This window comes from Camelus dromedarius, chromosome 1, assembly GCF_036321535.1.
Source record: "Camelus dromedarius isolate mCamDro1 chromosome 1, mCamDro1.pat, whole genome shotgun sequence".
NCBI classification, from domain to species: Eukaryota; Metazoa; Chordata; class Mammalia; order Artiodactyla; family Camelidae; genus Camelus; species Camelus dromedarius.
This window is the reverse complement of record NC_087436.1, coordinates 12,351,478-12,362,438: the sequence shown is the minus strand read 5'-3', so window position 1 is coordinate 12,362,438 and position 10,961 is coordinate 12,351,478. Positions and strand designations below refer to the sequence as shown.

Sequence of the window (10,961 nt, the reverse complement as noted above, 5' to 3'; positions counted from 1 at the left end):
ATATTCATTTTCATATTCTTTTTCACCATAAGCTACTACAAGATATTGAATATAGTTCCCTGTGCTATACAGTATAAACTTGTTTATCTATTTTATATATACCAGTCAGAATCTGCAAATCTCAAACTCCCAGTTTATCCTTTCCCACCCACTTCATCCCTGGTAAACATAAGTTTGTTTTCTATGTCTATGAGTCTGTTTCTGCTTTATATATAAGTACATTTCTTTTTTCTTCTCTTTTTTTTTTTTTTAGATTCCACAGATGAGTGATATCATATGATATTTTTCTTTCTCTTTCTGGCTTACTTCACTTAGAATGATGATCTCTAGGTCCATCCATCTTGCTGCAAATGGCAGTATTTTATCATTTTATGGCTGAGAGTAGCATTCCACTGTATAAATATACCACCACTTCTTTATCTAGTTATCCTTTGATGAACATTTAGGTTGGTTCCATGTCTTGGCTATTGTATATAGTGCTGCTATGAACATTGAGGTGTAGGTATCTTTTTGAATTAAGGTTCCCTCTGGATATATGCCCAGGAGTGGGATTGCTGGATCATATGATAAGTCTATTTTTAGTTTTTTGAGGAATCTCCATACTGTTTTCCATAATGGCTGCACCAAACTACATTCCCATCAACAGTGTAGGAGGCTTCCCTTTTCTCCACACCCTCTCCAGCATTTATTGTTCATGGACTTTTGAATGATGGCCATTTTGTCTGGTGTGAGGTGACACCTCATTGTAGTTTTGATTTGAATTTCTCTGATAATTAGTGATACTGAGCATTTTTTCATGTGCTTATTGGCCATTTGTTTGTCTTCATTGGAGAATTGCTTATTTAGGTCTTCTGCCCATTTTTAGATTGGGGTTTGTTTGTTCGTTTGTTATTAAGTTGTATGAGCTGTTTATGTATTCTGGAAATTAAGCCTTTGTCAGTCTCATCGCTTGCAAATATTTTCTCCCATTCCAGAGGTTGTCATTTTCTTTTGCTCATGGTTTCCTTTGCTGTGCACAAGCTCGTAAGTTTAATTAGGTCCCATTTGCTAATGAGGACCTTTTGTGCTCATTTCACTCAGTTCTCTCGGTCAAGGCCTGCTTTGCACAGATCTGAGCTTCAGAGGTTCCCCCTCTGTCCCTGCTGACCTCTCAGCTGGAGAGGGAGCCCCAGCATGAGAGTGTTATTTGTCTTTTGCTGTTCTCTCCTCACAGAACTAGTCCCCCAGTAATTTCCTTTTTTCTTCTTCTACATTTTTATTGTCCGCAATGTTCTGTCAAAGTTCAGCAGGTGTTCTGAGTGAATGGGTGGGTCCGTGGATGTCTCTCTTGGTGTATTCATGGGAGAGGCTGAACTAAGAGTGTCCATCTACTCCGCCGTCTTGGCCACCTTCTCCATTACTGTATCTATTTACTTTAAACTGATAGTTATATAAGTTCAAACACATCCTAAAAAGAATGATAAAATGAAAAAGAAAAAGTCTATATTTTCTTGCTCCCCTCTCCCACCTTACATGGTTCTGATATCCTTTTTTACGTCTTCATTATTTTATGGCAACTGATTGTAGGTATTGTATTTCCAATTATGGTTTTCCCCTTTCCATAGCATCCTGCTTCTTTTCTATTTAGAACAGACTTTTCAAATTTCTTTTAGCATAAGTTTAGTATTGCTAAATTCTTTTAGTTGTTGCTTGTCTGTGAAATTCTTTATCTCTCCTTCTATTCTAACGAACACTCTTGCTGGATAGAGTGTCCTAGGTTGCAGCTTTTTCTCATTCAGGACTTTGAATATATCTTGCCACTCCTTTCTGGCCTGCAATGTTTGTGTTGAAAAATCAACTGAAAGCCTTATGGGGGTTCCCTTGTAACTATTTGCTTTTCTCTTGCTGCCTTTAGAATCATGTCTTTATCTTTAACCTTGGCCATCTTAATTATAACGTCTTGGTATAGGTCTATTTGTGTTCTTGTTTGGGACCCTCTGTGGTTTCTGTACTTGGATATCTGATTCCGTCTTTAGATTTGGGAAGTTTTCAGTCATGGTTTCTTCAAATATCTTTTCAATTCCCTTTTCTCCTTCTTCTCCTTCTGAGGCCCCTATTATGCATAGGTTGGCATGCTTTATATTATCCCATAGGTCCTTTATATTGCTTTCATTAGGTTTCTCTTGCTTTTCTGTCTCTTGTTCTGATTGTATGATTTCTGTTTTCCTGCCTTCTAAGTTACTTATTCATCCCTCTGCATTATTGTGTATGCTTTTTACTGACTTTAGATTGCCTCTTATCTCAGTCATTGAGTTTTCTATTTATAATTTGTTCCTCTTTATATTTTCTGTTTCCTTTTTACAGTATCCTGCATGTTTATTCATAGTCTCTCTTATTTTCTTCATCCTTTTATCATCCCTTTTGATTTCATGATCTAATAGACTGTTAAGTTCTATTTCATTGATTGTTGTTTCAGGGGACATCTCTTGTTGTTTTATTTGGGAGTAGTTCCTCTGCTTCTTTATGTCATTTATATCTCTCTGGCTCTCTGGATTAAGGAGTATCAGTTTGCTACTGTGGTCCTGAAGAGCTGTTTTTTAAGAGAATGCATTACTGTGTAGACAGTATGCATCTAATAATTTTCTCATGAGGTCTGTTTGTAGTACAGATGGTTGCCATGTCTTTTTTCCATGTGTGTTGGCTGTTATAGCTTTGATTAGGGGTGCAGCCAGTGTTGTGGTGATCAGAACCTGCCCTGGTTGTTGAGCAGGGCCTTCTTTTAGCACTGTGGTTGGCACAGCCCTCTCAGGGGCTGTTCCACTTTTGCTGGAATGGAGGCTTCCAGATGTGTTTCTGACCTGCAGCGTGCTGTAGGCGGGGTTGGAGCACTTCAGGTACCCTTTGTTGATGCTGCCCTTGTCCCTGCTTTAATCGCAAGAATGTCAGTACTCTGCTCTGATGTCTCCCAAGTTCTGTGCCCTCAGAGCTACCAGTTCAGATCCACCAATGTCAGGCACCAAGGTCCACTATAGTGTTTATGCAATCAGATACCTGAATCCATGGTGCACTGCTTGGTCAGTGCCATCCCCAGACCTCATCCATGTATAGTATGTATATCTGCTGAAAACTCTGCACCTGCACTTGCCCCTGCTGTGTTCCAGAACTCCACTCCTTGCTCATTTTTTCTTAGAAGTGTGGGTCCATAAAGCACCTGTTCAACAAATTGGTCCCCTCTGCTTGGGGCTGTAAACAAATCTCAGTCCCACCTGTGAAGTTGCAGAGCCCCTGGGTATGGATTCAGGGTTCAACCTCGCCTCTGCCTGGGATTGATGCACCAGCAAATATGATGGCTATAGCTGAGTCCTGCCTCTCTTCTCGGGAGAGTGCACCAGCAATGGTGCCATGGGCCTGTGGAGACAATGGCTATGGCCCAGATGCTTTGGGCACCTTCCCCCAATGAGCACCAACAGTGCATTTTTTTATGGAGGACCATGCTGTTCTATTCTGTATACACTACCAGCCACAGCCCACAGCACACTGCAGTCCCTTGAGGCTGCCTCTGCACAGTCAGCCCCAGCCCTCTGCCTGGGCTCAGGCAGCCCGTCCTGGCCCACCCCTGACGGCTTGTGCCCAGGGCTTGGGATTGCAGGGGCCCTTTGTGCTGGTTTCTCTCAGTTCTATCAGCCAAGCGGCTGCCATGCACTCCTCCAAGCCTCGGAGGTTCCCTCTCCATCCCCACTGACCTCTCTGTTGGAGAAGGGGTGTCCCAGTGTAGGAGTGCTATTCCTCCTTTGCTGCTCCCTCCCCGTGGATCAGGTCCCACACTGATTTCCTTTTTCTTCTTCTTCTTTTTTTTTTTTTTTTTTTTTTTTTTGCCCTCCTACCAGATTTTTGAGGAATCTTGTCTTTTAAAGTAGGCAATGTTCTGTCAAAAGTTCAGCAGGTGTTCTGGGTGAATGGGTGAGTCCATGTATGTCTCTCTTGGTGAATTCATGGGAGAGGGTGAGCTAAGAGTGTTCTACTCCACCATCTTGGCCCTCTATACGTTTAGTTTTTTGAGGAACTTCTGTACTGTTTTCTAGAGTGACTGCACCAATTTACAATCACACCCTCAGTGCATAAAGTTTCCTTTTTCTCCACATCCTTGCCAACATTTATTACTTGTTGTCTTCTTGACTGTAGCCATTCTGACAGGTGTGAGGTAATATCTCATTGTGATTTTGATTTACATTTCCCTTATTATGAGTGATATGGACCATCTTCATGTTCCTCTTAGCCATCTGTATGTCTTGTTTGGAAAAATGTCTATTCAGTTCTTCTGCCCATTTTTAAAAATTGAACTGTTTGTTTTTTGTATTGAGTGGTATGAGTTCTTTGTATGTTGTAGTAATAACCCATTGGCAGATATATCATTTGTAAATATCTTCCCCCATTCAGTAGGTGGTCTTTATGTTTTGTTGATAGTTTCCTTTACTGTGCAAAACTTTTTAGTATGATGAAGTCCTATTTTTTTTTTTATTTTGCTTTTTCTCGCCTTGCCTGAGGAGACATATTCAATAAAATATTGCTAAGACTGATGTCAAAGGGTGTACTGCCTACATTTTCTCATAACAGTTTTATGGCTTTTGGTCTTACTTTTAAGCCTTTAATCCATTTTTGGTTTATTTTTCTGTATGGTGTGAGAAAAATTTCTAATCCCATTAGTTTACACATAACTGTCCAGTTTTCTCAACACCACTTATTGAAGAAGCTGTCTTTTCCTCATTGCATATTCTTCCTTTGTCATTGATAATTTGACCATATAACCTTGGGTTTATTTCTGGGCACTATTCTATTCTGCTTACTGATGTGACTGTTTTTGTGGCAATACCATACCGCTTTGATTACAGTAGCTTTGAGTATACTTTGAAATTAGGGCACATGATACCTCCAGCTTTGCTCTCCTTTCTCAAGGTTCTGTTTTCTATTTGGGGTCTTTTGTATTTCCATACAAATTTTAGAATTCCTTGTCCTAATTCTGTGAAAAATGTCATTGGTATTAACTTAGGAGTTGAATCTGTAGATTGTCTTGGGGAGTATGATCATTTTAATAGTGTTTATTATTTCAATCAATGAGCACAGTATATTTTTCCATTTGTTTGTGTGTCTTCAGCTTCTTTCTCAGTGTCTCATAGTTTTCCAAATGCAGGTTTTTACCTCCTTGGTTAGATTCATTCCTAAGTATTTTATTCTTTTTAATTTAAATGTAAATGAAATTGTTCTCATATTTTCTCTTTTTTATATATAGTTTTTTGCCAGTGTGCATAGATTTCTATTTATCAATTTTGTATCCTGCAACTGTACTACAATCATTTATTAGTTCTAATATATTTTTGGTAGCCTCTTTAGGATTTTCTTTATATACTGTTATTTCATTTCTAAACAGTGACTCTTCTTCTTTTCCCATGAATTCCTTTTCTTTATTTTCTTTTCTTTTTATCTTTCTTTTTTTCTTTTCTTTTGGTCTCATTGCTGTGGCTAGGACTTCCAATACTATGTTGAATAAAAACAATAAGTGTGGGCATCCTTGTCTTGTTCCGGATCTTAGAGAAAATGTTTTCAAAATTTCACCATTAAGTATGATGTTGGCTGCTGGTTTATCTTATATGGCTTTTATTATGTTGAGGTATAGTCTCTCTATACCCATTTTCTTGAGAGTTTTTTTTTTTTATCATAAATGGATATTTTGTCAAAAGCTTTTTTGCATCTATTGAGATGATTATATGGTTTTTATTCTTCAGCTTGTTAATGTGGTATAGCACAGAGATTGATATGCAGATATTGAACCATCCTTGTATTCCTGGTGGAAATCCTGCTTAAGCATGGTGCATGATCCCACTAATGTATTATTCAATTTGGTATGCTGGTATCTGTTAAGGATTTTTCATCTGTGTTCTTCAGTGATATTGGTCTTGTATTTTTCCCTTTTTTGTGTGTGATGATTTTGTCTGGTTTTGGTATCAGGTTGATGTTGGCCTTGTAGAATTAGTTCAGAAGTATTACTTCCTCTTCAATATTTTGGACTAGTTTGAGAAGGATAAATGTTACCTATTCTTTAAATATTTGATAGGTCTCACCTGTAAAGCTGTCTATTCCTGAATTTTTGCCTATTGGGAGATTTATATTACTAATTCAATTTCATTACTGGTAATTGGTGAGGTCAGGATCTTCCTCCTTTGCCATCTTGGTCACCTCCCTAGGTGCTTTTTATAAGATTATATTGTTAATTTTTGCTGTTAAATGATTATATGAATAAGTATCAAAATTCTGTTATGCTATCCCAGCTTCACTTCCCATCTTGAGAATGGATAATTTTGTTTATAAGCTGAAAATATTTGACTGATTCAAAATAAGTTATATTATACAAAAGTTGAAATTTTATAAAGCACAAATGCAAGGAAGAAGACAGTGGATATTGGTATCTTGTCTGAAAGTCTAAACCACACTGTTTGGAATAATTCCCCACAAATGGTAGTAAAATGCACTCAGATGTTTCATATTACAATTATGCCTTATATATGTGAGACATGCTCAGGGCCTTACATGTTTTTTGGAATCACCCTACATTTACCTCTGCACCAGGTAGGTCTCATGGTATTGACTCAAATTATGTGATAAGTCTGAATTCAGGTCGAATACACTTGTGCAGAGTGAAAGGCAGGCTGGTTGAAGGCAAGACAATTAGAAAGCACACATCAAAAGAAATTTTGGAGATTAATAATATTTCACACTGTATAGGAGCCAGCCTTTCCATCATTTCCTAAGCTAAATTTCTCAACGTTATAAAAATAGCACTAAAAGACTAAAAGTTAAATATTCACTAGCAACTGTTAATTCCTAGGTATTTTATTCTTTTTAATTTATTTAATTGCAATTATTTAATTTGCAATGAAGGTAAAAAAAGCTTCAATTTATTCATAGACCATCATTTTTTTCTCTTTGATAAGCTGTTAACATTTTTTTCCTCATAAAACAGAAGGCATTACTTCATTTTAGGTTATATAGATTTTTACATGGCCATTGTTTTTCTTGTTTACCACCTTCTATGCTGGCTTTAACAAGTGGTCCTAAAGGTTTTCCTTCATATAAAATATTCTCACTAAAATAGAATTGTTGCTAAATAAAATTGCCAACCATTTTGATAATTGCTTTAAGTAAAAGTTATTTTTAATGTCACACATGGCTATAGTTTACTAAATCTAAGAAAATATGGAACAAATGTTTCTTAAAAAACTTTTACCCTTGTGAAGAATAATAATTAGATGCTTTTAGAGATTTTTTAATGTGTGAGAATAAAATTTCATTATTTGAGGCTATCAAAAATATAGTAATAGAAACCAAATAAAAGATACCAAGGTATTTAAAAATAAAATTGGACAGAATTTGTATCTGAGATTGTGATATACTAAAGTTAACCATAGATAGCAAAAATCCAGCCAATCCAGGCAAGGGACATTTGGGGACTTTGGAAATAGGATTGCTGTTTCACATATATTTATTTAAAATGTTCTTTTGTGCAGTTATGTTAAGTCATGATCTCCTCCATAAACTAGATTAATAGTCAAAATTGACTTTTAAAAATAATTTAATAAAATCATTAAGTGTGAGCAGTTTTTTCCGTGTAGTCTGTGAGGATTTTATAGGAGTTAGAACTTTGGCAAATAGAGAGCACAACCAAGATGAATGTAGGAGTTGACATAATGGTTAAAAATAAATTTACAAAACTAATAAAATGCCTGGAACAGTAATTAACAGTTATGAACAAAATAACAATGAAACTGTACTTGAATTTAACAACACACTTAAGCCAAAGTTGAATTACTATAAAAATAATATACAGTGAGCTGATATCTGACATAAGGTACAATAAAAATTAATGTTCCCATTGAAGTCCTAATTTAAGACAACACCTCTGTTGTACGCCTTTTAAATACTTCTTGTTTGTATCAAATGCAGCTCATTGTGGCCTAAAAAGATGTCAACCAGAATATCCACAATATTTATTAAAGTAGAACACTACACTTCTCCTACCACACCAGATAAAATAATTTAATGTATTTATTTTAACAAAAGGCCCATAGTTACTAACTCTAGACTATCTAGTAATTTTTTTTTTAATTTCTAGTACTAACTGTGGTTCTTAAAGATAGCCACAGTTGATATTTGACTTGTCATGCTATTACTGAAAAGAACAATGCTTATCCTGAAAGTTTTACTGCAATGCATCTCTAAACTTGAGTTCACCTGTAGAAGTTTCATCACAAAAATATATCTACTACTGATGTATGTCAAGATTGATTCTACTATCTTTTGTAGAACAAGCACAGATTTGTATATCAGACAATCTGGGTTCTAACATCTAACTTTGCACTGTGACCCTGCGAACATTATATACCTTCTTTGAACCTCAGTTCCTAAACAAAGTGAGAGCATGACCACAGTTCTCAAAGGGTGGCATAAAGTTTAAAGAGAGTTAGTGCATGTGCCTACTACTGGGCTGGATACAGTATAGTGGCTAGGGTTAACGCTTTTTTTCACCTCTCTTTCCCATTCCTAATATTTTGGCTAATTGGAGATTAGTGAAAAAAATGTAGAAGTTGTTACTGGAATAAATCAGCTCCACTAAAAAGCTCATTATATTGCAGGCAACGGTTATACATTTCCAAAGTAACATTCAATAAGATCGAAAAATTGCTTTTAAAAATGTATTTACATATTACAATTCATATGCAAGAAGAGCTTTTTCAAGGCAACAATGACAAAAAACAAATAAGCTAAATCTGTGTGTATAGTTTAATTTTGTAAAATGAAGACAAATTCTCAATTTTATTAGATTTTGAATGTTCATGGACAGGTAACAGAACCAAAGCTACTTCAATAGCAATCTATATCAACATCAAAAATATCAAAATAGAGTTTCTCTAAAGGAAGGAGCCTTTTTTTAAATGGGTTGATAATAATTAGAAGTTTCCATTATTTGTCCATGAAACATCCTAAGAAAGGTGCAAATTCAAATAAGATTCTAGTAGAACTTGGCACATAAACTTAAACTTTTCATTCACCCACTACTTTTCACTTTCTTGTAGCTTCACTCACTCAATCTCACATATACAGACATTAATATTTAAAAAAAAAAAAAACCCTGGCTTTAAAGCAGAAAATTCATCTTCTACAGTAAAAGCAGGTCATCATATTTATATACAATGCTCTCAGTCACAGAAATGGATTTTCCTCATAGAGATGCTAATTAACATAGACTATTATGTTCAACTTTCAAAAAGTGTCTTTTAGGAGGATCTGCTCGATCACGTGACAGAATTCTAAGGCATTATAAGTAGTTGTTCCATAGGACAGGGGCTGCCCTTGCAATGATATCCTTTTGTTACATGTAACAAGTCTTGAGTCTTCAAGTGCTACCATCTAGACAGAGAGAGACGTTCATAGTCTACAGGTGGTTGGCTCAAAGGTCAAAAACTTTGTTTAAAAAATGTTTATAGAATAGCACCATAGAAAGTCTTTCAGAAACAAATCCTTTTTTTCCAACATTGCATTTTTTAAAAAACTGATTCCTAGGAAGAGAAAGAAAGATATCTTTCAATTCTTACAAGGGTTACTTTCGCTTCATTTCATTTCATTTAAAAAAAAAATACAACATTAACCATGACAACACCAACAGTAACAACTACAACAGATCAACAACAAAAGAAAGACAATAGCAGCAGTGGAACTTGAGTAGGAGCCATCCAGGCAGTCACTTGGAAGAATCCTGTTCACACCTGTCGGGAGTTTTCTCATCATGTTCACAAGACATCACAAGGCTTCTTGGATTTGGTGGGAAAAGGCAGCAGGGAAAAAGAACTGAGTTTACCTATCATCCGGGCATTTTCCAGCTCTTACGTAAATGACGTCTACAGTTAACTTCAATAATAGATACTACTGACATTTCAAACTTATCAAAATGTCAGTAAAATGAAATGGTCTCAAGATCTTTTTTATGTTGCAAGGAGGTTAGTTTAGCCTGCAAGTGAAAATAATGAAGCTGAAATATTCCAGTTTCCAAACATTGGGCACACCCACACTTAAAGTACAAGCCACCCTGAAATGACTCCCGTTGCACAGCACTTTAGATAGATCTGGTTTACGTTGTCTTCGAGATACCAAGCCAAAGCAATGATCGTAAGATACGAAGTGAGGGTTTTCCAGTTTATGACCTGCAGGGTCATTATATTTCTCCTATATATTAAAAAATTGTCAAAAAGAACACTCTTCAGGGTCACAGACCCTGAACAGAACTGTCTGAATTGTGAAGCATCTATGTTGAGCTGTGAATAAAGGCTGCGAAGTCTTCTTTGAAGCATGAGATGCTCGTTCACCAGATTTATTTATACTTATACTGTCAAGAATAAAGTTCAAATATCCTGGCAATGCTGATCAGGAAACTGGAAACTTCTCTTTTAGTTCATAGATAATTCTGGTCTTGCAGTTTCCTTCTGCTCAAACTTGTCATATAAAACATTTGTGCTAAAATCTTCATTTTAAAAAAGAAATACATCTTCTCTCCATTATGCACATCCCTTTAGGTTCTGATGGAGGTTTTCGTGTTAGTTTTTGGTATGCGTGGTATCTGGATATCTGATGCTTTTGTATCTTATGTGAAATCCTTTCTTGCTGATGGTGTCATCAGTGTGAAAATGAATTAAAACTGTTTCACCAATTGAATAGATCGCTTCTGGTGGCTGAAGACAAAAACAAACAAAGCAAATAAACAAAAGGAATAAATTACTTTTTCTTCCATGTAATTCATGTTTGGGAATTTTTTTTTTTTTTTTGGTATATAATTTAATCCTCCCAACAACCTTGAAAAGCGGTTAAGAGTGACTTTATTTTACAGATGAGAAAAACCTGAGTTTCAGAGAACAGATGATATACTCAATGTCATAAGG

General features: G+C 35.9%; 1 protein-coding gene across 1 annotated transcript in view; it reads right to left on the bottom strand.

Moving 5' to 3' along the window:
- Positions 1-7,334: 7,334 nt before the first annotated feature.
- Positions 7,335-10,961, bottom strand: part of TLL1 (tolloid like 1) — a 183,610-nt gene continuing 179,983 nt past the window's right edge. The window contains exon 21 of the mRNA XM_031464184.2: positions 7,335-10,754. Within this exon, the coding sequence (XP_031320044.2) occupies positions 10,620-10,754 (135 nt within the window). The 3' untranslated portion in view covers positions 7,335-10,619. The remainder of the gene's footprint in view (positions 10,755-10,961) is intronic.